Source organism: Pavona decussata, unplaced genomic scaffold, assembly GCF_977016875.1.
Source record: "Pavona decussata unplaced genomic scaffold, jaPavDecu1.1 SCAFFOLD_58, whole genome shotgun sequence".
Classification (NCBI taxonomy): Eukaryota; Metazoa; Cnidaria; class Anthozoa; order Scleractinia; family Agariciidae; genus Pavona; species Pavona decussata.
Window position 1 is genome coordinate 4,304,278 of NW_028145480.1, and position 25,723 is coordinate 4,330,000.

Genomic DNA, 25,723 nt, shown 5'->3' on the forward strand with positions numbered 1-25,723 from the left:
ACCTATATTCTTTCAGTGTTTAAACATTTATAATAATTTACTAGACAATCCGTGAAATCTTTTCAACAAGTTTACATGTATCACAGCACACAATTTTCAAATAAATTTTCATTGGATTGCAAGACAAGATTTTTTTTCGATGGCTTTCGGCCCTGCTGCTAACGATTCCCGTTAAATCCTCCCCTCCCCCCACTTCCAAGGCCACATCTTGCAATATAATTCCTTTTTTTATATATATTAAAGTTTTATTGATTATGAAATACCAATCAAGAACACAATTTTTACATTACAGGAAGGAAAAAAATGCGTAACACTTGCACATAAAGCTAAAAAAACAAAAAAACAAAAACAAAAAACAAAAGAAAACAAGGAAAAACAAAATTCACGACGTGACGTTTTTCCTAAAATTCAGACGATACTTTGCACGGGAAAAGTCAATGCTTAATGGATTTTATGCCCTCTTGGCAAAAAGTAAAACATGGACAGTCAGTTAGGCGGAGCCGCTTTTCATTGTTGTAAAACAATACAATGTATTCTATATTGAAATTCTAATGTAGTGTTCAAGGCCAAGTAATAAACCTTTTCCCAATAAACAATTGTATCTGAATACTTATCTTTTAACTTCTGTTCAACGGTGGCCGAGATCTGTTTTTTTCTCTAAGACCATTCGATCAATCAGCTTCGACGAGACATCAGAAATTGGAGTTAAATTGCCGCTGTCCGTAAAGATTGTCGGAATGCTCGGAATGGGAGCACAATTGCCTGATTTCATACCGTGGGGGTCTGGGTACGAGTCTGTGTCTGACGTGTGTCCGGCGTTCCATACATTTCTTAGTAAATTTTTAAGTTTTTGAATGGCTGTATCTCGCCTAATATTAGCTTGATTAACACCAAACTTGGAAATGTTGTAAAGTGCGGTGTGCTCTTTCCGGCTATGTGGGTGTTGAGTCCCATAACCCATAATACACAGACTCGTACCCAGACCCCCACGGTATGAAATCAGGCAATGATACCTTACTGGAAGCGTTAGCAAGGGCACGCCATTCAGACGGGATTGAATTAATGAGATTCAATCACCTATTCTCAGAAAGCCAAGGTCATTTTTGTAGGTAGACCTTTTTTTCTGCACAAAGAAATTTGTTGTTCCAATTATTCATTTAGGACCTCTTGAGATGAAGTTTTTCCCGTTTAAATCCGACCACTTATCGAGACACTGCCTGTGGTATGTTTGTAACTGAATCTTAAACTTCAAAATTGCAATGCAAGACAAAACATCCCGCCAATTGGTGAAAACAATTTGTTCAAAATCGTTTTCCGGAGACAAAGCCCAACACCACCACGAAAAGGAACTTGAAATAGTTTTGGATGCATAGTATTTTGTTGATCAAAAGTTTGAAAATCTATCACAAAGAACATTAAAGTAAGGTACTGATTACTAGCTTTCATTTGATTGGTACGATCAAAGTTAGAATCCATTTACACGGTTACCGTAAATGCTCGAATTAGCGCCCGGGGCGCTTATTTAATTTTCTGGGTCGGGAGGGGGGCGCTTATTTCGTTTTTAAAATTTCGGCCTCAGACTAATATTGTCTCTATTTCAAGTAAACACGAACTGTAACAAATAGTAAGAAAATTGAAACGATTCTGTAAGGAGAAACACAAATCACTTATTAAAGTGAAGGGCCTATGCACACACATGGTTATTTCTCTCGAAGAAATGAGAAGAAAACCATTAAAAATACTTTAATGGTCTAAGATTTGTACTGTTTGGTTTATTCATTAAAGATGCATGTACTGCATACCGTATATTCTTTGTTTTTTCCCCTTGGGGAGGGGTGGTGGGGGGGGGGGCACACATTTAATATTTTTAGCCTCAAGGGGGGCGCTTATTTGAAGGGAGTGCTAATTTGAGCATTTACGGTAATTATTCTCTAATATGGCCCAGAGTTATGGGAGATCGTCCCAAGCTATCCAGGCTCCGCCGTGATATTTTGGATCAGCCTTGGGATCTTTGGGCATGTTTCTCGGAGGAACACTTGACTTTCTATACCCTTCCAGCTTGTCTAGCAGTTGTTGTACAATGTCCTTATGCTGGCTTGCCAGGTTCACGTATTCGCAGGGATCGTTTTCAATATCAAACAAGCAAGGTCCGGCAGACGAGGTGCATTCTGGGGGATCACTGGGGGGCTTGCCACATGTGACAACGGCATTTTTTAGCGTTCGGTTGAAAACGTTTGATTGTTCGTATCCTGGCGGTGGGTACCAGCCATTCCACCCTTTCCCTAGAAAAGAGAAACATCTGTTTTGAGTGCAAGTACATGAAACCAAGCGCACGATCTTTTGGGACTATTCCTGAATAGGTGGAATAGACGGTATTTTGTTCTTTTGGGAGCTATTCCGTTTTCAGAATGAACGGAATATCATTCTGTACATTCTGCTCCCGATAGCAGAATGAACAGAATGGAAGGAATACGGTTTACTCGGAATAGACAGAATACGCATTCTTTTGGAAAATTTTTGGCGGGAAATCCTACGCGGCCGCTCGCGCGCGCAAACATAGTAGTTCTCAGGTCACCTCCGCCATGGATATTCCGTTTCGAGGTTTTAGGAGCGTTCTTTTCGAAATTGAAATTCCGTGTACTCTGTTGTTCCTAAACCAGAATAAGAATAGCTAGAATAACCCCAAAAGAATGCACCCCAGGAGACTGGTACTTTAAGGGTGGCGACGAACGCTTACGGTAGGGGGAATCCTTTTCGTAGCGGACAATCAAATTATGCGAAAAAAAAATCATTCATTTAACAAAACGTTTATTCAATTGTATAAAAATATCTTGTATGTTCATTCGTCATTTTTGTTTTCATTTCTTCGCCTAAAAGGTCAGTTTGGTGATTTTGACTTCGCAGGTATTAAATTTTAACCAAACGCAACACACGAACTATCAAGAAGGCAATTTTACAAATCGTCTAAACTGGCAACTTGAAAGCATCACCAAGATCGATTAACAACAAGCTACTGAGAGGCAACCTAAAGTTCATTTAGGCGAATAGCTGCCCAGAAGGCCTAAATCATCTCAGAAATTCGGAGTCAGATATGAAGAAAATCTCGGGTTTTCTTTGTTGTTTCGTCACCCAAGTCTTTAGTAACATGGGAAAATTAATCACTCCTTTTTCAAGGGGAGGAAAAATGTGGTTAATAGAACAAAATGAGGGCAGCTAGGATTTCCGGAAAGCCGACAGCAGCTCGTAAATGCGGTAAATAAGTATATGTTTCCCAGAAAGTTTCTGCGACTAAAAAATTCAGCCAACGAATCCCAACAGATTAAACTGTTTCTGGAAATACAAGCAGTATGTCCAGAAATGCATGCTAATGTGATTCATGAACTGTATGATAGACATCACAAGGTGTCCCCTAACCTTAATTCTCACTAAAACACACATAATTCTGTCAAACATGAAGTCCCATGAAAACGACAAAAAGGTCTGTTTTATATGAAGTACCCAAAAATCAGGGTTAGGTGCATTTCTGACAGGCATCGCCATTTAAAAACACAAAAACGATCTTGGAAAACACGGAACGACCGTTGAAGTATATTATTAATTGTTCTCGATTGTTGCCCCCGAGCTACTGCATGTGATACCACTTCACCTCATTAACTCTGCCAGTATCACACATTTGTCGCACTTACCTGCATTTACAACGATTTTCCACTGACCATACCGCATAGCAGCCGCCCCTCCATTGGTATGAATATTGTGCAGTAATTCCAGTCGGGGTGAATCCTTTCCTTTGGAGAGAGTGTCCCACATGTTGTAACCATCCAAATTATGCAGCTTGCTCGAATCCCCGCCCGCTACCTCGTACAACGTAGGGAGCCAGTCGGTCACGTGCATCAGGTCCATGCTTACTCGGCCTTTGGACGCCAAAAGGGGACTGTGAACGAATGCCGCGCCACGTACACCGCCTGTTAAATTAAACATATCTGTATGAAGTACTTTGAGATCGCCCTTACAAACCATGGGCTTATATAAATGTAAATAAAAGTACAAACTTTTATTTTTCAAAACACATATAGACATTATATTTAATAGGGCACATGGGGGTTCTATACAATAATCAATACGCAAACAGTCAGTCAAAGGCCTTGCAACACCCCATGAAAGGGGCCAGAGACCCTGACACAGAAACGTAAAACATTAATTCTTCAAAGAAACCTTGGTTATATCCTTTCAAAACACATATTCGCTGTCAAAAGCCAACAATGGACTTACAAAGACTCAAAGTCGGACAAAATCCCATACATTAAACTGTATATCTTAGACCCGTTTGTTCCCCAACTAAGATGGTGCCGGAAAACTTCTCACAGTTAAGAGGGAAGTGTCACGGGCGTTTTGACCTTTTAAGGACGGTGCCTACTATTGTTACTGCGCATACGTTCTGCGCATCTCGAGATACTCGGGTTTCCTATGGGTGGTACCTACTAATACAGGAATATTTTTGCGCAGTTTAAAACTATACGGAGAAAGCAAAACTTGGCAAATGCTTTTGGTATCTCAAAAGAAAATTGGGGGTAACCATGCATTTTTCAGAGATAATTAAGCTTCAGTTAAGGAAAAAATCCCATACATTGCTTTATATTTTGGCGCTTTTTAGAGATATTATTGCTTAGTTATCTCTGAAAAATTCATGGTTACCCCCAATTTTATTTTTGAATTCCAATAGCCCTTGCTAAGATCTGCTTTTCCCGCATAGTCATAAACCGCACAAAAATACTTCGGTATTAGTAGGCACCGTCCTTAAGTGAACATGGTGGAAAAATACCCTCACTTAAGCCCCATTTACACGGCAGAACATTTTATGCAAGGCTCGGATGAAAGTGGTACGAGTACCAAAAAAATAGTACTGATTACTCATTTACACATCCTTTTTTCTACCGTGCCAAACGATGTGAAATTATGATTTGGTATGGGTAAAAGGCTCAACATCTCGGCCAGCGTACTGGATTCTTGCCTAGTGCGCATGCTGCTTCCTCTGTAAAAACATGGCGGACGAAGAAATTCTTAGAATTTCTTCTCTAAAGAAGACCGCGTGTGTTCTAGCAGGAAATTCGGAAATCGACCTTTCTCTCGTCCGCTCTACAGAAGAATAGAAAAAGGCGGAGGTACAGGTTGTTATTTATTGCATCATTTCTCGCTTGTACTTCTGTTGAGCGACGGTGTTGGACACTGACACGAAGTGGTCAGTGGTTTGAGATAGTGGAGACAGCGTTCACACAAAAAGAGTGGTATGACAAATTCCTTAACATCTTTTTCCTTCCATGCTATCCCGCGAGATTTTCTTGGCGACTTTTGCAGCGTCTTCCCTCTATGCGCCATTGTGAGTGAATCGCGGGCCGATTTGCACATGCTCTCCCAAATTGGTGTTGACCAAAGGCACGAACGCTCATCAGAGAAAGTTAGTTCTGCACGGCTAATCGTTTACACTGCACACTCTATCCGAGCTGGGCTAGATTTTCAGGATCGCGTACCAATTTTATCCGTGCTCGGACTACCTCTCGACATGGTCCGAGTACGGGTGAAATTTTGGTCTGGCACGGATGGGGCAAAGTCTAAGAATCTAAGAAAAACGAAATACAATCTCTTCGTTCCTAGTTTAATACTGAGGCAGGCAAACGTAGTTTTCAATATAACGGTTCTGTCCTCTGGTACACTGAGCTAGCATTTGAACGCTAAGAGACAGCCCACTCTTAGCTCTTATAAAACACATGTTTAATTTCTATCGCATTTGATGATAATGAATTGTAAAATACATGTGGTTTTGTAGTTTTGGCGTAATTTTGTAAGAAATAAATTTAGGTAGAATGTTTTAGTGATGCAATTAATTTAGGTAAAGACAAGGCTTAATTGAAAAGCATTGTTAATGATTTGATACCGTGTTTAATTAAGTAAAGTTCATCATCATCATCATCATCATCATCATCATCATCATCATCATCATCAAAAGAATTGTAGAACACCGAGAGATACACCAACGGAATTTTTGGAAGGAGCAACTCACGATCTGTTCTAGCGCATTTTGGAAACGAAAATGCAAGAACTTGAAAAAGGTTAGCCTAACTGTTTTCAAGTTGCAATCCATTCCAACTCAGTCTACCTATGATCAGAGACACTCAGAGACAGTTTCGGAAAACTGAAACGGTAATATAACAAAAATGGAACGCTTTGTTAAAGTTTATCTTTGAATCTTTGAAACGACACCAAATGAAATCCCCTTGATACTTGTCCTTCAAGTATGTAACTTGTCGTTTTGTGTGGTTGTTCGGCCTATTTACTACATTTTTTTACAGATTTCCGCGGCTTGATTTATATTCCTCGCAAGTAACACGCGAAGTCTGAACTTTGATTATAGAAACGTCATTACCTTCCCACAAAGTAGCCTTGACACCACGCAGAGGATAGTTCGAAGCCATGTTCAAATCAAAACCTGCTGCAGGGCCACCATTATCCGTCGTGAAGACAATCACAGAATTGTCATACATGCCTTTAGCTACCAAAGCATCTTTGACCTAGTAGAAATGAAAGACAAAAAAGGAAATGTATGACTGACTGACTGACTGACTGACTGACTGACTGACTGTCTGACTGACCGACTGACGGACGGACTGGCGGAAGGACTGACTGGCGGACGGACGCATAGGAGGTTGGGGGTATATGGCTGGATGAAATGGTGGATGGCTGACTGGATGAAAGGAGGATGGATGCCATCTGGACAGAAGGATGGATAGATGGGTGGAAGGATGGATAGAAGGATGGATGGATGGATGGATGGACGGACAGACGGACGGATGGATGGGCGGAAGGATGGATGAATGGATGGCTGAATGGCTGAAAACCGCCTTTTATCGAATGACAGAGTATTTACGTGCATGCTTAACTTGTACAGAGGTTCGATTGACTTGAACAAAGCCTCACGACCACCTTTTGAGATTGGGTATTTTTCCTCTTCAATTTTCGATATTTTTGCCTCACGTTTGCCATTTTTACGATTGAAATGGAACAGCCCCTTTCAATGTATCGTAAGTTTCTTTTGACAAGCTTGACTGATAATGCAGGATTCAAATACTGCCGACGAAAACATCGAATGCACGTCACTTTACCTTTCCCACAGAGTTATCCAACGCCGTAACCATGGCAGCATAGATCCTTCTACGTTCGTCCTCGATGTTTTTAAACTTCTTTATTAAATCTCCCGGAGCTTGCAGAGGCTGGATTCTATTCGCACTGTGTACAGCCTGATGAGGTAAGTACAGATACAGCGGCTTGGAGGACTCATGTGATTGGATGATATCCACAGCCAAGTCGGTGAAGAGATCCGTGCTATACCTACCCCACTTAGTGAAGTCATTCTGCAAAATATAGCAAACATTTGGGCGTTCAAACAACGTTTACCTTACCAATTTACGAATGAACTTTGTGTGGCTTTTCTATTTTTGTTGCAATCACCACATGATTATCAACATTACAATCTGAGTGGACTAAAATAATACTTTAACTATTTGGTTGAGTGCATTACAACGTAACCTTCCACTCAATCTCTGTGCAAGTGAATTCATTGTAAACACGGCTTTGCACACCTAGCTGGTTATGGTTCATACGCCTTCTTTCTTTTTTAAGAACGTTTTTTTTTAGAACTTCAAGTCTGATGTTGGCCAAGATTTTAAGAATTTTAAAATGCTCGGCCAAAACGTCCACTCTATATTTTGTCTACTTGCTTTGGAGTTCATAAAAGTGTGGTTTCATAGAGTACATATCTGCCTGTGGCATATGACATGCGATTCCTTAATACATGAATCACAAAGTGTGCAAATTATCTGAGAGCGAGGGCACGTTCATGTACATTCTCCCAAGAGTGGAAACAGGAAGATACAATTTAAGATCTTCTAAACATATGTAGTATTGTCATATAATGTATATAACATTAAATCGTTATCAAGTAATTCAATTTATTTGTCGGTTGTAGAGGCACACGCATGTTTGAACAACATACCTCTAAACATCAAGAATGCAGCATCTCTTCAAAGCTTAAGAAAAGATTTAAAAGAATACCTGCTATCATCCGAAGCCTGAGAGTTTTTTTTTTGACTTCCTGCATAGTTATTTATTTTATTTATTTATTTATTTAGTTTTTCTTGTTCTTTTTCATGACTTATTCGTTTATTTTACTTACCTATGCTTGCTTATTTCCATGTATGCTCGCTAACTAAGATTAATTTAGATATAGATACCCTTTTGTTAAGTAGGAGATCGGGTGTGTAAACAAACATTTTTTAACCCCATGGGTTTTCGTTTTCACACCTCCACATTCCTTTCTTCCTAATGCCTGTTCTTTGTGTTTAATTAATATTTGTAAATAAAGAAACTTGAAACTTGAACTTGAATAATAAAGATTTAATGAGTAACCTGAGTATTATTATGTAAGTCCAGCCCCCAGCCCTGTCCAGGAGCAGCAGCCGAATGGTCCCAGTAGTCTTCCTTGCCAGTCCAATAACCAAAGAACGAGTCAAACCCACGCTTGGTAGGGGTGTACGCATACTTGAAGAAACCGAGATGCCACTAAAACAACACAAACCACGGAACTATAGTTAATTAAGGGCGGCCGTTTGTGATTTATCTTAAATTTGAGAACTGGTGCTAACATTTAGAGGAAAAAAGGTTAATGGATCTACGTGTCAGAGTTGAAGCATGGATATAGCGGACGACATTATCGCTCGTTGAACAGAACTAAACGTGCAGTATTGTTTGAGGGACGGTTGAAAGTAGTATATAAGGCGAATTGATCAATGAGGTCATAAGGTAGGGAACTCCAGGTCTTGAACCCTGGTGGAAAATTGTAAACTGTTTTAAGGACGGTGCCTAATAATAAAGAAGTTTATTAAATTCTCAGCCTCGGATATTGCATTTCTAGCGTTCTGATTGGTTCACTAAATCTCGGTTATCAGCTCATATACTGTAGTTTGACCTTATATGGAAAACGAAAGCCCCAGGTGCCGCTAAGCTAAATTTTTGTTTCGGCGAGAAGCAAAAGTTTCTTCGGAAAAATGTAGAAAAAAAAAAGGAAAAGAAAGAAATACCAAATAATGCCATCTCAATATAACAACAATAAAAGCCACAAAGTTCGGTATGACACTATTTAATGGTACGTATCTCTGAAGTTTCCTTTAAAATCTTCAAAATTGCAAGATTTTACGATCTTTTAGATCACATAACAACAACAATAACAACCGGTTACCTTAAAAAATTCCAGGATGGCTTGCAAATCCTGGCGGTAAGAGGTTAAAGCCAATCGAAGAAATTTCTCAGGAAGAGCTTTATGCCTGCCTTTATGTTTTTACGAATTTACGAGGACTTCAGATGGTTCATCTATGAAATCCGTACGAGCGGCGGCCATAATGTTCGTTTCCGTCGCTCGGCACCACTCAGTAAAACATTTGCACTAATGTGCACAGCTCTTACGCTTCTCAGATAAGCTTGAAGTTTAAAAACTTGCACTGAATGCTTGTCTCAGTGAGGTTGTACCTCGTACACTTGGACTTGCCTGAAGAGTTTTAAATCGTCCGTGAGGAATTCAGTTCAGCATGAAAAAAGCCGTCCTTGCCCTGATCTCTTCCTTCGCTCGGCACCACACAGCAGAACATTTGCTCAAATGTGCACAACTATTAGGCTTCTCGATGAGCTGGAACTTCAAAAGCACTTGAATGCTAGTCTCAGAAAGGTTATAATTCGTACATTTATAAAACGTTTCTTGAATTTTAGATGTCCGACTGTGTCCGATTTTCTTCGCTTTTTCATTCAACTTCGTTTGCAAAGCGCTGCGCGTGTCATGTGATCATCAGGTTTCGCGCGCTTTGGTCGGAGGTTGCCTCAACATCCGGTCGTTTAAATTTGAAAGAAATTTTTTCTTAAAATATAAAAATTCAATAAACTTCAACAGCAATGTTTAAACGCGGAGAATTTAATAAAACAATTATTCCATTCGCGCTTGTTGGATATGAGATTAGTCATAGCCAACTCGGCGCTTCGCGCCTCGTTGGCTATTTACCATCTCATATCCAACGCGCGCTCATGGAATAATTGTTAAATATTTGTGAGGTTTATGACTATGCAAGAAAAGCAAATCTTAGCAAGGCCTATTGGAATCCATAAAGAAAATTGGGGGTAACCACGCATTTTTCAGAGATAATTAAGCAACAATATTTCTAAAAAGTGCCAAAATATAAGCCATGTATGGGATTTTTTTCTAAATTGAAGCTTAATTATCTCTGAAAAATGCATGGTTATCCCCAATTTTTTTGGGATACCAAGAGCACAAGCTACGTTCTGTTTTTCTGTATAGTTTTAAACCACGCAAAAATATCCCTGTATTAGCAGGCACCACCCATAGGAAACTCGAGTATCTCGAGATGCGCAGAACATATGCGCAGTAACAATAGTAGGCACCGTCCATAATATACATGTATTAGTTCTGCAAGGGTGAGACCTATAATTAGAAGCGTGTCTAGTTTAAATCACACGCAAACGGCTGAACCAAGTGTATAGATGACTCTAAAACATTAGGAGCGCTTTCTATTTGTGTTGAAAAACCGGTGAGAATTTTCTGCCAAATGGAACAGTACAATTCTCGAACTCTTTGGAAAATTGGCCTAAAAAAGAAGTCGTTGTTCCGTTGTAAATCAAATGGAACGGTTCATTCCACCGGCAACTTTAAGAACTAATAAACCACTTATCTCACTCAAGTGAAACCACAAGCTGCAGGTTCGTGATTTCACTTTGAGTTTTTAACATTTTATGGTCTATAAGAGTGTAGACCATAGAAAACTGCCGCCGATTTGTTAAATAGCGCTAAAATATAAATGAAGTTGTCATAGCTGCAAACCTTGCCAACTCCATGAGTTGCATATCCAAGCTCCTTTAAGTATTGTGGCATGAGGGTCTCATTTAACCCCAGGCCATATGGCTGTGCCGCCAGGATGACACCATTCTGCATACCTGTCAGAAATGGGTAGCAACTTATTATAGCACAGCGGCCATAAAATTTTACTATAATACAAGAATTTTGGGTGCTTCTATAGGGTTACATTCTAAACATGAGGAGAGTTGGGAGAAGGATAAAATGAACGATAACTTTGTTTAAAAATAGTAAAACCTCCAGCATAAAACAAGTACAAAAAAACCAACCAACCAAACAACCAAACAAACCAACCAACCAACCAACCAACCAAACCAAACGACCAACCAACCAAGCAACCAAACAACCAACCAAACGACCGACCAACCAAACCAACCAACCAACCAACCAAACAAATCAACCAACCAACCAAACGACCAACCAACCAATCCAACCAAACCACCAACCAACCAAACCAACCAACCAACCAAACGACCGACCAACCAACAAACCAAACGACCGACCAACCAAACCAAACGACCAACCAACCAACCAACCAAGCAAACAACCAACCAAACCAACCAACCAACCAAACGACCAACCAACCAACCAAAGGACAAACAAACCAAACCAACCAAATCAACCAACTACCACTTTAACAAACAAACAAACACACAAACAAACAAGTTAAACCCTTCTCCCCTTCAGTTTATTATTGGCTTGCATCACAGTATTCCCACTATCTCACACCTGGAACAGGCTACAATAAATTAAAGGTACAAATTAAGCATTACCATCACTGGGATGAGACCACACCCTTATCTAGAACAAAACCAGTTCTGACCTGTATGTATCGGGTGACGACCAGTCATTATTGCACTCCGAGTAGGTGTACAGATGGGTGATACATAGTAATTGTTGAGGATGATGCCATCATTTGCTAGTTTGTCAATGTTGGGTGTGGGAATCTGATTGGACCCGTGAAAACTTACATCATCCCATCCCTGCAAAAAAAATTATTTTCATATAAATAAGTTGATTCTAATTTCATTCTTTTCCCTTTAATTCAATAAACGTCAGTTCTCAACCACACTGACACTGAGAGGAAATCGATGCTCGAAACAGTTGTGTTGCATGAATACCACACTTAAACTATGTGGAGATTGAGCATCCTCGGAGACCCAGGGGCAGACAGTTGGGTCAGAAGGACTAGTTTACAAGAACTCTTGTTCCAAATTCTTGTAAACTTACCCATTTCGACTTCCTCCTGGCCTAACTGTCTGCCCCCCTTTTTTTTCTGTTAAGGATGGTGCCTACTAATAAAGAAGTATTTTTGTTTGGTTTATGACTATGCAGGGAAAGCAGATCTTAGCAAGGACTATTGAAATCCAAAACGAAATTTGGGGTAACCATGCATTTTTTTGGAGATAATTAAGCAACAACTATTCTAAAAAACAGAAAAACACCAAGAACTGTATGGCGTTTTGTTCAAAATTGAAGCTTTTTTATCTCTGAAAAATGCACGGTTACCTCAAATTTTCTTTTTGGATACCAAGAGCACTTGCTAAGTTCTGCTTTCTCTGCATAGTTTAAAACCGTGCAAAAATATCCCTGCATTAGTACGCACCACAGATTGGAAACTCAAGTATCTTGAGATGCGCAGAACGTATGTGCAGTAACAAAAGTAGGCACTGTCCTTAAATTCTTTTCAATTACATTTACTTTTTTGTTATTGCTGGAGGTGATGGAATTGTAGTTAGTGCGTCTAGATATTAAAGTACTGTATTGTACAGGGTTGGACTTCCAGCTTAGCTGCAGAACAATGGTGGTTTGAACTGCACAGAGCTAACAGGCTGCAAGGAAGGGGCCAAGAACTTTTGACATTGATCAGATTTATATTTTCAAAATTAATAGCTTTTTACATACTAGGTGTTTATCGTGATTTGCCATTGGCAGGCAGGTCTTTACAGGCTGGAAAAATGATTGATATTTAATAGTCTATATTAGCCCTGACACTCAATTGAAAACTGCTCTAATCTATTAATTTTAATTCAAAATTAATAGATTAGAGCAGTTTAAAGCAATTGTACTCTGGCCAATCACAACTTATGCAAACAGTACAATGAACCAATCAGATTTTAAAGCAAATATATGTAACCAGCATATACAATGTACAGGAGTGGGAATGCCTGCATGTGGCCAAGTTGATCTATTGCTTTTGGTTTGGCTTCGTGTTGGCTGAGAGAATTGTGCACACTAATTAATTTGCCAACCAATCACAGAGCAGACAAAAGCAAATGCAATTATACTACTTTTAACGCTCGATAATTATTGAAAACCACTCTTATCAAGTAAAACCTACCAAATCATCTGCAACAATGAATATAATGTGAGGCTTGGAGCTTTGCTCGGTGGAATATGGCCACGACAGATGCAGAGCAGAAATGAAGGTAGCAAGATGTAGTGCAGTAAATAACTGCATCATGAGTGGCTGTTGGCTGTTAAGTAAAACAAATGCCATGTTATGTTTAATTAAGAAGGATTATAGAGAATATCAGTAAGCTTGATTATCAGCCGCTGTTTGGGAAATGAGCCGGCACTAATAACCCTGCATGTCCAGCTGTCTCTTCTTGGAGAGGAAAACTGGAGCCAAGTTAGTGAGGTAGTGAAAATTGAGCCTAGAATGTGAGATATGGACTGCATGAAGAGAGACACTTTGGTCTAAGAGGAAAGGGACAATGAAGGGGATGGGGATCAACCACATGTTGCAACGGAGCTTCACAGTGAGCAAAATGAACCTACAACTGTAAAGATCATCCACAATTCTTTCAAGGGTTTTCAACTGCAATAATTGTTTGGGGTTACCATTCATTAATTAAAATGACACCTCTGGATTTCATTTGATGGGGAGGCCAAGAACTTCTATATAGAGATCAGTGCTGAGATCTCGCTGAGATTTTGGCGAGATATCAGTAAAATTTTCACAACAGAATTACTTCACCTGTAGCCTGAATTGTCTTTAAAATGCCAAAATGGGTTTTAAAAATAACCCAAGGATCTACAGTACACTTGTAGAGGATTGAGCATTACATGGAGTTTAATTCAGAAATGCCACACACACTGTTGGATGATAACCTGCAAAAATCCTGTTAATAATGTACATGCAAAACTGTTTGCATTCTAACTGCTGAAAGAGAGCATGTCAATAAAATTATTATATTAAATCCCAAACAGTGCAGCACTGCGGAAATTTAACTGAAATTGAGTGCAAAACTTTGAAAATTTATTAAATTTTTGTATGCATGCATATTATTAGAAATGTAATCACATAATCTTGAGTGCAATTATTGGAATAAATGATCCCTAGTAAATTTTTCAAAGACTTGCACTTTGTAAATTACCGGTTTTCACTCACTGTTCACTGTTTACGCCATTGAAAAAAAAAACTGAAACCTTTGATCCATGAAAGAAGTGAAAAAATTGACATGTTATAGATGATAAATAAATAAGGAATCTGTCCAAGTGTCAGGTCTGTGCAGTATTTTGTACTCGAGTTATTTGACAAATTAATGTTCCACACAAATTTATAGAGGTTAGTATGGAGACACCATGATGTTGCTGTCCCTCAATCAGGGCACCAACATGGCAGCCGGAAATAGGAAAAACCATCTGGAGTTCACTTTTGCCAGAAAAGAGATTTGTTTCCCTTTGTGAATTTTCAAATGTTTAGATGAATATTTCTCCTCAATTCAGCATGCTGAAAATCACCCAAAGAGTCATTTTTTAAGATATGGAGGAACAGCTCTGTCCAACCATCCTCCTGATGTCACGCATGATGAAAACTCAGAAATTGCAACTGTTCTATTTTCAATAGGAAGTACAATATTGAGTTATTAAGAAATCGGAAACAACATATTTTTAGGTTATCTTTCCTTGAATGAAGATAAAAATTTTCTAGGCCTCCCGGTTTTGAATTCTAGAATTTGGTGACGTCATGTGAAAACCAAGAATTGAACTTGCTGCACTCTTGCAATTTTGTGATAGCCTTTGAAAACATTTCTTCCAAATTGCACTCGAAATCATTGAGCTGTGCAAAACATGCGACATGAAAAATCCCTATTAAAAAAATGTGAAAATTTATATTTCACACTTTTTTTCATGTTAGTTCAAAGGTTACCCAATTTCATGTTGTGCCATGAGCTTGGACTGCCTGTGGTTAATTCACAGGTTTTTCGCAGACTTTCATCCAGTAGTACCAACACCCACTCCACCCAACACCCTCTAACTCCCCTCACGTATCCCCAGCCATTTTGGCTACAGATCCAAGGTGATAACGACAGTACTCTGCATTATACCACAGGTAGACCAAGCTCTACATTTGTAACGCTACATTCAAGTACGATAACTTGAGCATCACGATACAAGTCTGTTGCATAATAGCGAAATTATAAGGTTTTTCATGGGAGAAAAATGTTTCCTATTTGAAAGCAAAATAACGAATGATTTTTTAATAATAATAATAATAATAATAATAATAATAATAACTTCTTTGTGTGGCTATAATTTTTTAATTGTGTCGTGTCCTTTTTGAGTCGATTCAAGGCGATTCCATGGAGTTTAAATTTCTACTGTTTTTACTCTTCTACTCTTTACCCTCTTTACGTGAGAGGAGTTAGAGGGTGTTGGGTGGAGTGGGTGTTGGTACTACTGGATGAAAGTCTGCAAAAAACCTGTGTGTCCTTTTTGAATCGATTCAAGGCAATTCCATGGAGTTTAAATTTCTACTGTTTTTACTCTTCTACTCCTTACCCTCTTTACGTGAGGGGAGTTAGAGGGTGTCCCCCCCCCGGAGAGCTTGCTCGCAAGCTAATTACTCGGGCCGAGGTAAGGTTTCGGTAGCATTAACAAATTCTTTTTTCTTTTTGGGGTCGCGATGGGCCGAGAGATAAGACTTCGGGCGACGAGTTATTGTTCTCGGTCTCGTTTTTTGTACTCGGCTGGTACGAGTTACGTTTTCTGCCGTGTTATCAAATTCTTGAAAATTCGCGGTCGCGTTCTTTGTTTTCGGGCTGTGAGGAGTGTTTACAATATGCAAGCCAGACGTGCGAGGCATGAACAAAACATGCGAGGCATGCGAGGCATGAACAACCCCAACATAAACTGCTAACCGTTAAGCTACATGTAACCTAAGTGCTATTTAGGCTAACTGGAGTGCTCTTCAGGCTAACCGGAGTGTTTTTTAGGCTAACCTAAGTGCCTCAAGGTTAGTTTTGTTTAACCCAAAATTTGGCAACTAAATCAGTCTATGACCTCGTGCCAAGATAGATAAAGATGTCTCGCGTTCACTATATAAAAACAATGTAGAAACGGTTTCTGTCTTCAAATGAAAGGTGAATAACAAAATGCTTTCCCCTGAATTTCATTTAAAAATATAAACAGCGAAACATTGAAAAACGTAAAAGGATATAAAGGTATGCGTGATGCGTAACGTTACTCTAGATCCGGGGAGGGGGGGTACTCAACAGATGCTTGGGTAGGGAGGTGCGGCCCGGGCTTTCAAACCCTGACCCTGTTTAAGACAGAATTCTCCGATTTCCCTATCCCGTTTAAGACAGAATTCAAAATTTTCAGGCCCTTTTTAAGACATTTAACCCAAAATCACACCCTGTTTAAGACTAGAATGAAATAAGAATACATTAGTTTCTTACTGTACAGTTTAATGCATTCGCAATCACAATCTGTTTAAGCCATTAGGTCATGTAGGGATACCCTGTTTAAGACAGAAAGTGATGAAATAGATACCCCGTTCAAGACAAAACACCCTGAAAACCATACCCTATCGGGCCGCACGTCCCCGTTAAGGTCACAATTAAGGGAGTAACCCCCGGGTGTAGATCATACCAAAAATTACGACCCGTCATTGACCCGACGTCACATACATATTAGGACCGTACAAATGGTTTCTGTCTCTAAACGAAAGGTGAAAACGTTAGGATTAAAGCCCGGGGATTATAAAACGCATTTGTATGACAAATGTTGTTTTCCCCTGTATTTCATTCTGACTGCAATTCTATCTGGCAGTTACTTATTGCCTCACTAGATCTCTGTATCTATCTATTTGGTAGCCTGCGAGCAAGCTCTCTTGGGGGTGGGGAGCGGGAGGGGGAAAGAGGATCCACCCCCAAGAGAGCTTGCTCGCAGGCTATCTATTTGGGGGAATTGGCGATGCTGGAGGTTATCACTGTTAAAAGATTGTAGGATTTATGCACCACACAGTCAAATATGGCCCGAGTATAGGCTGGAAACAGTTTCTTGTTCAAATTGAAAGCATTACAATTAAAGGTCAACAGAAGCGCTTGTAGAACTTGGGTAACCTGTGATTACACATCGCAGTTTCATCGACTGCAAATCGTATCTGCGCGACAAACTCAAAGTAGGATCATTTCCCCCACTTGTGATCAAAAATAAGTTCAAAGTCTGACAAAAGGAAAGCTTCAAGTATTAACCCAAGGTACAGGATGTGCAGGAACCTGCAGGAAATATGCGTGATTTGACCAGCTTTTCGCTGGACGCGACATTAAACGAGTAAACATGTTCTCCCTACAGCTTACCTAACACACCCGTACAAACGTCTCTCACGAAGCTTATACTGGCCAATTTAGCCACTTCCAGTGGAAACAATCCCACACAATCCTTGCAGCCTCCAAGAGGTAAGAAAGAATATGATCTCATGACTTCCCCGTGAGCAAAACATACTGCCATTGAAGGTTCGTACCCAAGCTCCTCTCTGCTCGGACGAAGTTTCCAGGCACAAAGAGCTATTGATACTCATCTCATGATTTTCCCGTGACCAAAACAAACTAGCTGACTGATATTACATGTGAAAAAAAAAAAAAAAGAAGAAGAAATCTTCCATTGAAAGTTCCTAGCCAAGCTCCTCTCTGCTCGGACGAAGTTTCCAGGCACAGAGAGCCAGAGAGCTACCGACCTTGTATTAAACCTGAAACTGGATCAACTTTCGGGCTTGATCGCTCCAAAATACCGCACTGCAGTAAATCAAAACAAAACAACAGAATAAACTTTGTTTTTCTTTGCTTGCTTGTTTCAGTTTCTTCTGAAATTCTTCAATCACCTCCCTTTGATTTCCTCTCTACCGCTTTGTAAGACTGGAGAGCACATTTGAAATTATTGGAGCACGGCATACGCCCAGGGAAGGGGGGGGGGGGGTACTCGGGTATATTAGTGACGGGGACGTGCGAAGACCTTTTTTGGAATTGAAATTCTTGGCTTGGGCCTTTTTTTTTTGGTTTGAAATTTTCTGGTGGACTTTTTTTGCCCTTAAGATTTTGGCAAGGACTTTTGGGGTTGATGAAAATCGTGCCCTACCATTCTTGATTTTACGCAAAACGATTTCACGAACAAGTTTAATGACAGATGCAGGAGGAATGAATAAAGTCAGATGCATGAAATATCTCGCATTCTCTTGGTGATTTTTACTTTTATTGTTTTTGATGTTTAAAAAATTTGGACTTTTTTTTGGGTTACGTTTTTGGCTGCTGGACTTTTTTTGGGTTTTCCTTAGCGTGACGGGACTTTTTTTGGGTTTCAAAATTTGGCCTCATTTGCACCTCCCCGTAACTAATATACCCGAGTACCCCCCCTGGGGGCATACGATAGCCTGCCGACGGGTTTAAAAGTGGGGTATTGGGCGAAGAGGTTGGTCTGCAAGTGTCAGTTTTTACACGCTTTACAGAGCTGGAAACTAGACGAGAGTCGCACTCGCCTAAACGCTGGTTTATCTTAGATCAGATTTACCCCTGCCAGACGTATTTCCGGCTGTCGCTTCTCTCCGTGACAGCGGGAAATACGTCTACGTTCGCAGGCCAATGATCTAATCAGACAGGACGTACTATAGATTGTGATTCCCTTTCAAGGAATTTGGTTTCAACTGATGGTACCCCCTTTTCCCACTGTGTGTACGTTCTGCGCATCTCAGGGTGTGCCTATTTTATAAAATCCAAAGGTGTTTTTGCACGGTTTGGAATTGTGCAGGAAAAGAAGATCTGAGAATGTGTTATTACATTCTACAAAGAAAGTTAAGCCGTAATCAGGCATTTTCAGAGACAATTAAGTTTTATGGAAATAATGTGATGGAATATGTTAAGCCTGATAAATAAATGAGAATGATGTATTAATCAGTAAATGACACAGGCATACTCGGAAAAAAAAACGACTGAGATCGGGGTACGAGATTAGTTCAACTCCTGATAGGAGCACTCGGATTTTTTTCCAAGTATGCCTGTGTATACATCATTCTCAATTAAGTTTCAATTTGGAAAAAAAAATCCATATATCACGGTTTTGTAATTTTAAGAATTGTTGCTACACTATTTCTGAAAAAAAAACAAAAACAAAAACAAAAACAAAAAAAACAAAAAAACACGTCGTTATCGCCCAATTTTCTTTCAGGATTTCAAAATCCCTTGCGCGCGTATGACCTACTTTTCCGGCATGGTCATAAACTGGGCAAAAATACATTTGTATCTGGAGGCGCCCAGCACTTTCCTTAAGGACGGTGCCTATTATTGTTACTGCGCATACGTTCTGCGCATCGCGAGATACTCGGGTTTCCTGTGGGTGGTGCCTACTAATACAGGAATATTTTTGCGCGGTTTAAAACTATACGGAAAAAGCAGAACTTACCAAATGCTTTTGGTATCTCAAAAGAAAATTGGGGGTAACCATGCATTTTTCAGAGATAATTAATCATCAATTTAGAAAAAAATCCCATACATTGCTTTATATTATGGCACTTTTTAGAAATATTGTTGCTTAATTATCTCTGAAAAATGCGTGGTTACCCCCAATTTTCTTTTTGGATTCCAATAGACCTTGCTAAGATCTGCTTTTCCCGCATAGTCAAAAACCGCACAAAAATACTTCTTTATTATTAGGCACCGTCCTTAATTACCTCCTTATATATGCCTCATACGTTTAACGTTGTTTAAAGTTTGCCTATGGAATTCCTGATCCTGCCAGACATAACAAGAACTTAGCTTTTTGCATACATCACGGAAGAAGGTTAGTGTTGTCTAACCCGAAATATTGTGCAATAAAATTATTTTAGCTGTCCAATCAGCCTTGCATTTGATTTTAAGTTTTATGCAACATTGCTGATCCTGATCTACAAAAAGATCCGGCTACACTTTGCTACTGTTTGTACAAGTTGTCCTTGCATTATTCAAGAGTTACCTTATAACAAGAACCGATCCAGTAAAACTAAATTCGATTATTTTGCAAGCAATTTTGGATGGGGTAACTTGAGTGGATCGCGGACACGGTGATCCGCGTGGTTGAGTGGTTAGAGCGCCGGACTTGAAATCTGGAGGTCCCGGGTTCAAGTCCCGCTCTGACCACTAGATGGAGTTGTTTCTCAGTAGCCCTGGGTTCAACTCCTCGGCCTCGTTGGTAAATAGCCAGCTGGTCTGCCTCCTGCCAGCTGGGATTCTTAACCATGTTATGTTGTATTTGAAATATTTGTTTCTTTGTCCCTGAAAAGCCCCTTTCGGGGAGAGAATAATTAAGTAATTATAATATATTATATTATTATTTATTAAAAACTGCATCATTGTATAATGCAATTCGAGGGATTTGATTGGCTTAGCGGCCATGGTATATGAGCAATTATACCATGGCCGAGAAATGGCGACCATTAAATTGCCTTCTGGTCGTTCTTGCACAGCGAAATCAGCAAGATCTAGCAATATTTCTCGGTTATTTTTAATAAAACAATTATTCCACTTGCGCTTGTTGGATATGAGATGATTATAGCCAACTCGGCGCTACGCGCCTCGTTGGCTATCTATCATCTCATATCCAACGCGCGCTCGTGGAATAATTGTTAAATATCCGTTCTTTTTCTTGCATTTTTCGAGTTATCTCATGCTAGTGAACAGTCAGTGAATCAGTTTGGACTAAATTTTTGGTGAACTATTACTTTCAGGGAATCATCAGCTTAAAAGTGAAAGCCAACACGCAAACAAAGAAGAGAAAACAAATCGAAACCTAGGCAAAAAAGAAAAACGCGAAACTAAAGAGACAAATAGTTAACAAATAAGCAGCAGTTTTTTCTTATGGCCACTTCCATAACATTACCACAAGCTACACACAATCGTGACCTACATATATCTACTCTTTAAAATTGGTTACACCAACCTTGCAACGTTTAGACAAAACATTCTTTATACAGGATAACAAAATAATGGTAGGGAGATTAACCCGACATGAAGCATTACGAGAATCTACCCCCCCCCCTCCCCTCCCCTCCCGTCCCTCTGCAACCCCGACAAATTTTATACATACTGGAAGCAATTATTAGGGATGGAAAATGCTCTTTCGCCTGCATTCGGAATGGCCTCCATCAGCTCCAACCTTTCATACTTACAAATGCGATGTTGTGTAAAAATGAAATCAATCGCTAGTCCAACTGTTTTTGTTCTCCTGTCCTAGTCTGCTTTAATGGCGGTTTTGCTCGCGCGGGGTCAAACGTTTGACGGCGGAACCGCATCAACGACTGGCGAAGCCGCGAAAAAAAAAAAGCCACCTCCTTCTCATTCCTCTTTCGGCTTTGCCGCTCGTTATAGTGTCTTTCCTCCACCAAAACCTTTGACCCGGCGTGAACAAAACCGCCAGCTACGCAGGCTACTCCTGTCCATCCTATGAACCAGTTTTTCTACCACGCATTTTCAGAAGCCTAACAGCAAAAAGACAAATTCTATTATATGTCTGTAACGCGCTGAGCCGGATTAACTTCACAAATGCAATTTTTTAACCTTATCTTCATCCATCCAAGGACTCCACACTCCTCCAAAATTGTTAGGATTAGCTCTCGGATCAACAGGCTTGTTCCTTGGCGGCACCATAGTCTCTCTGTATTTCTCAAGCCACTGCAACATATTCTTCACGATTTCCGGTTGGTTCTTAGCTTGGTTCACGTATTCACAGGGGTCGTCTTCAATGTTAAACAAGCAAGGACCTGCCTCAGTTGTGCACTCGACTGGGGTACTTGGTGGCTTGTGACAAGTGACGACGGCGTTTTTTAATCTCGCACCTGCTCTGGCTGAGTGATTTGAGTTTTCAAATCCGGGGGGAGCATACCATCCGCTCCAAGCAGTACCTTCGAAAAAGAAAGGCAAAGTACACGTTGATAAGAGACCTCGAATTAAATGGATGGCTCCATTTGTCGACAATAACTGAAGCTTCGTCAACTTGAGCGGAAGTCATTAGAATCACTTGGATTGTGTGCATTGTCAGTTAATGGCGGCTTTGACTCTGGTTACTGACCTGATTGGCCAATAGAGTCGTGACGTCACTGGCTGATTGTGGCAATTCTGTTTAAAAAGTGGCCTTAAGCTAGCTTTGCACTAGAGTTTCTTTTAATCAGGACGCGTCGCAGAGTGTAAACAAATCGGGTTAGCCGGGATACGCGAAGAAGATGTCAAACGACGTGTTGTTAACACTTGAGGCAGGAGCAGATTTACATCGTCCACTTACAAACATAGTCAGTCAGTCTGTCTCTCTGTACATGTCTTTCCTTGTATTTCTCAACGGTTGCTCGATAAGCAAGAAATGGCGAGTTTATTAATAGTAATCACTAGGGACGTAAACTCAACCAATAATAAAACACTTCTTTTGTCCTTTCACTTACTGATATTCACTAGAAGTTTCCAGTTCCTAAATCTATAGGCAGCATCTCCACTGACGGGGTCGATGTTATGGAGAATTTCTAGACGAGGTGACTCAATACTCTGAGACAGCGTGTTCCACATGTCCAAGCCATCAATATTGCCCAGGTCACGAACGTCTCCTCCTGCTACAGCATACAGTGTTGGAAGCCAATCGGTCACGTGCATTAGTTCCATGCTCACTCGGCCTTTAGAAGAGAGCAAGGGACTGTGTATAAAACCAGCGCCACGGACGCCTCCTAAAAAGGTCAAGAGATTTGCCTTGAGATTACCTTGCGAAGCACTCGTGTTAAGCGGTGGAAATCTCAGCTATTTACGGTTATGAATGCATGATAAAGTGAACGAAAGCCCGAAGGAACTTAAATTAATCTGGAGAATTTGGCCTCTGACTACGAGTTTCAAGCAATGCAAAAACCCTTAGCTCAAAATACAAATCAATGTTTTGGGGTGTTTTGTAAATTTTTTGGTGATTTTTAGGTATATTTGAGAGGAGATAGTTTTTCTCAAAAGAGTAGTAAAATTTGGAGAAATAAGAAATAGTTCAAATTTGATGTAGTTTAAAAATTAGAATTTGAAGTTCAAAATTGATATATGGACACCCAAACAGTCCACTACCAACCTGGTGTGCTCTTGGGTTGGGGGCAACTGTCTGTTGGTGTTCCAAAAATAGTTTTCTTTCTTTTATCCCTTCTTTAAACCTCTTAAAATTCCATTCCGGCAATTTCACGTATACCCCCACCTTAATTCTGAAAGCCTTAGTTACACTGTCCGAACGTCTCCTCGATCGACAGGAGATCAAGAGATTAAAAGCTCTCTCACCTTCCCAAAGGGTGTGCTTCATGCCTCTCAGAGGAAAGTTACAAGCTGAGTTCATGTCAAAGCCTGCTGCTGGCCCGCCATTATCCGTTGAGAAGACGATCACTGAATTATTATACAAACCTCTGGCTTTGAGAGCATCAAGAACCTGTTAACATAGGAAGAGTTTAAGACTTGACGTTCTAAAACATTTCACGAACTCACGTTAAAAAACAAAACAAAAACGAATGCATCAAATTCTTTAAAACTCAATTACCTTATGGTACGAAATTAGTACCTAATGCATAAAAACCTCGCTATCCTTAGTTTTATCGTAGCGGCCTTTTCCTAGTGTTATTTTGCCTAGGTTCGTAATTTTGTGTGGTATAGGCAAACGGTTTTGGTGCCAGAAATACAGTCCGGACTTCCCAGATTCAAGTCCAGCACTGACCGCTAGCTGGTGTAATACTATATCATGGCAGATCCGAGTTCAACTGCTCGGTCACGTTTGCAAATAGTTAGCTACACGTAGTCTGCTTCCCCTCAGTTGGGAATAATTTATTTATTACTGTCATGTTCAATTTAGTTGTCACTGCCTGAATGTTTCGCCCCTCTAGAACTTTGTGCTCCAATCATAGGGATAAACAAAGGACACTTTAAAACAACAAGCTAAACATGTATTAATGCTAAGAAGCAGCGAAATGATTAAACAGAACAGGTGATTGCTCTTATCCGCAAGACGATTGAAACATTAGAAAGATTTAGAAGCGCGTTTGCGAAAAACGGCAAACGTAAGATTCGCGTTTATGTTTTCTTGAAAAAATTAGTACACAGACGAGAATGGTGTAAAAATAATACTGAACTTTGATGCTAACGCAAAAACTACGCAATTTTACTGAAAAATGAAAACAGCGAGCTGCCGTTAACGTAATTCTTAATCTCTGAGATATTATTGCCGACATTTAGCAATGTGAGAAAGTTCTTGCGGCTTTGTTTCAGACGGTGAACGTTCTTTGTGTCGCCACTGACAGCCCTCTATGGCAACTGAAGGTTACACAAACTAACCTTTCCGACACCCTGATCAAGAGACGACACCATGGCAGCAAATATTTTCCTGTTCTCATCCTGAATGCTCGAAAACTTTTTGATTTCGTCCGGGGGCGCTTGAAGCGGCTGAATGTAGTTCGCACTGTGGACTGCTTGGTAAGGGAGGTATAAAAACAGGGGCTTGGAGGCGTCATGCTTCTGAACGATATCAACAGCTTTTTCTGTAAACAGCTCAGAGCTGTATTGACCCCACTCCGTCCATACGGGCTGAAAACAGAAAATGAATTAACAGATATTAAAAACTGATCGATTAACTGTCGGTCTGATCAACTGGCTGTCTGGCGCAGACTGGCTGACTTACAGTATCTGTTTGATTGACTGGCAGATTGACTGACTAACTGCCTGCCTGACTGCCTGGCCAGACGACAGGCTGACCGAGTGACTGACCGACCGACCGACATACTGGCAGAATGATTGACTGAATGATCACTTACTGACTTCAATGATTTTATTTGTTTCTTCCTTGCAACTTTTATTTATTGCAATAATTTATAATCTTCCTTTTCCGGACCTTTCGTTTTTGTATAGCCTGGTTCACTTTTCTAGGTCGGTTGAATTTCGACAAGTTTAACAAATTCTTCAAACTCGAACATTACTGTAACTACACTTAAAGAGAAGAAAGATCCTCACAGTTATTTATGCAACTTAAGCAGTTCCAAAAAGAAGCCTGAAAAATATTTGACAGGCTTGAACGGGATTCAAACCCATGACCTCTGCGATGCTGGTGCAGTGCTCTAACTACACTGTAATAAAATACTTACACTACCTTATTAGAGGAAATTAACGCTTGTGTTAATTAATGTATTTGAAATTAAAGCAACTTAAATTAACGCGAATTAAAGGAAAAATTACTTCCCAATAAAGGAAATTAACGCGAAAGAGGTGTTAAAATTTCAAAATGAGGGATATTAACGCGACTTACACAAAGAAAAAGAATTTGTTGAGACAACAGAAAAAAATATATATTTTAACATTAAGTGTAAAAATCCGAAATGCAAACAATGTTCGTGACTTTGAGCGTTCTTCACATGCAGTGTCCATGATACCAGCAGATTCCACCCTGATAAAACAATGCTTTATCCTTTCTGGAGTGTATCGAGACTTTGGAGCGAAAGTTATGGAAATTAAGGTCGCA

General features: G+C 40.0%; 3 protein-coding genes across 5 annotated transcripts in view; all 3 read right to left on the reverse strand.

Annotated features, from left to right (window-relative positions):
- Positions 1-357: 357 nt before the first annotated feature.
- LOC146479791 (arylsulfatase B-like) lies at positions 358-17,721 on the reverse strand. Of its 2 annotated transcripts, XR_014864901.1 has the most exons (10): positions 17,554-17,721; positions 13,305-13,440; positions 11,787-11,946; positions 10,931-11,043; positions 8,458-8,610; positions 7,155-7,403; positions 6,419-6,563; positions 3,687-3,962; positions 1,855-2,282; positions 358-458 (listed from the first exon to the last, which is right to left on the reverse strand). XR_014864901.1 is itself a non-coding variant. In XM_085110645.1 (9 exons), exons 2-9 carry the CDS (start codon positions 13,425-13,427, stop codon positions 1,948-1,950), a joined length of 1,554 nt encoding a protein of 517 aa, XP_084966771.1. In that variant the 5' UTR covers positions 13,428-13,440; positions 17,554-17,721; the 3' UTR covers positions 1,357-1,947. The 2 variants fall into 2 exon arrangements, 1 of the variants encoding a protein (XP_084966771.1); XM_085110645.1 differs by lacking the exon at positions 358-458 and having other exon boundaries at positions 1,357-2,282.
- Positions 17,722-20,854: 3,133 nt separating this feature from the next.
- The window catches only part of LOC146479792 (arylsulfatase B-like), a 21,982-nt gene continuing 17,113 nt past the window's right edge, over positions 20,855-25,723 (reverse strand). Inside the window, exon 10 of the transcript XR_014864902.1 lies at positions 20,855-21,243. The gene's annotated coding sequence lies outside the window, so the exon portion shown is untranslated. The remainder of the gene's footprint in view (positions 21,244-25,723) is intronic.
- LOC146479793 (arylsulfatase J-like) overlaps positions 20,911-25,723 on the reverse strand; it is a 10,255-nt gene continuing 5,442 nt past the window's right edge. The window contains exons 6-9 of one of the 2 annotated variants that reach the window (XM_085110643.1): positions 24,547-24,795; positions 23,506-23,650; positions 22,650-22,925; positions 20,911-22,118 (exon numbers count right to left, since the gene is read on the reverse strand). In XM_085110643.1, the coding sequence (XP_084966769.1) occupies positions 21,754-22,118; positions 22,650-22,925; positions 23,506-23,650; positions 24,547-24,795 (1,035 nt within the window). In that variant the 3' untranslated portion in view covers positions 20,911-21,753. The remainder of the gene's footprint in view (positions 22,119-22,649; positions 22,926-23,505; positions 23,651-24,546; positions 24,796-25,723) is intronic. The other variant, XM_085110644.1, reaches the window with a different exon arrangement.

What these genes read in the sequence shown, in the direction of transcription:
- LOC146479791 (XM_085110645.1), bottom strand. Translation starts at nt 13,427, where the DNA reads ATGATGCAGTTATTTACTGCACTACATCTTGCTACCTTCATTTCTGCT. An exon ending in TCGTCACCCGATACATACAG is followed by an intron (nt 11,044 to 11,786) that starts GTCAGAACTGGT and finishes CATTTCTGACAG; the next exon opens with GTATGCAGAATGGTGTCATC. An exon ending in CAACTCATGGAGTTGGCAAG is followed by an intron (nt 8,611 to 10,930) that starts GTTTGCAGCTAT and finishes GTGTTGTTTTAG; the next exon opens with TGGCATCTCGGTTTCTTCAA.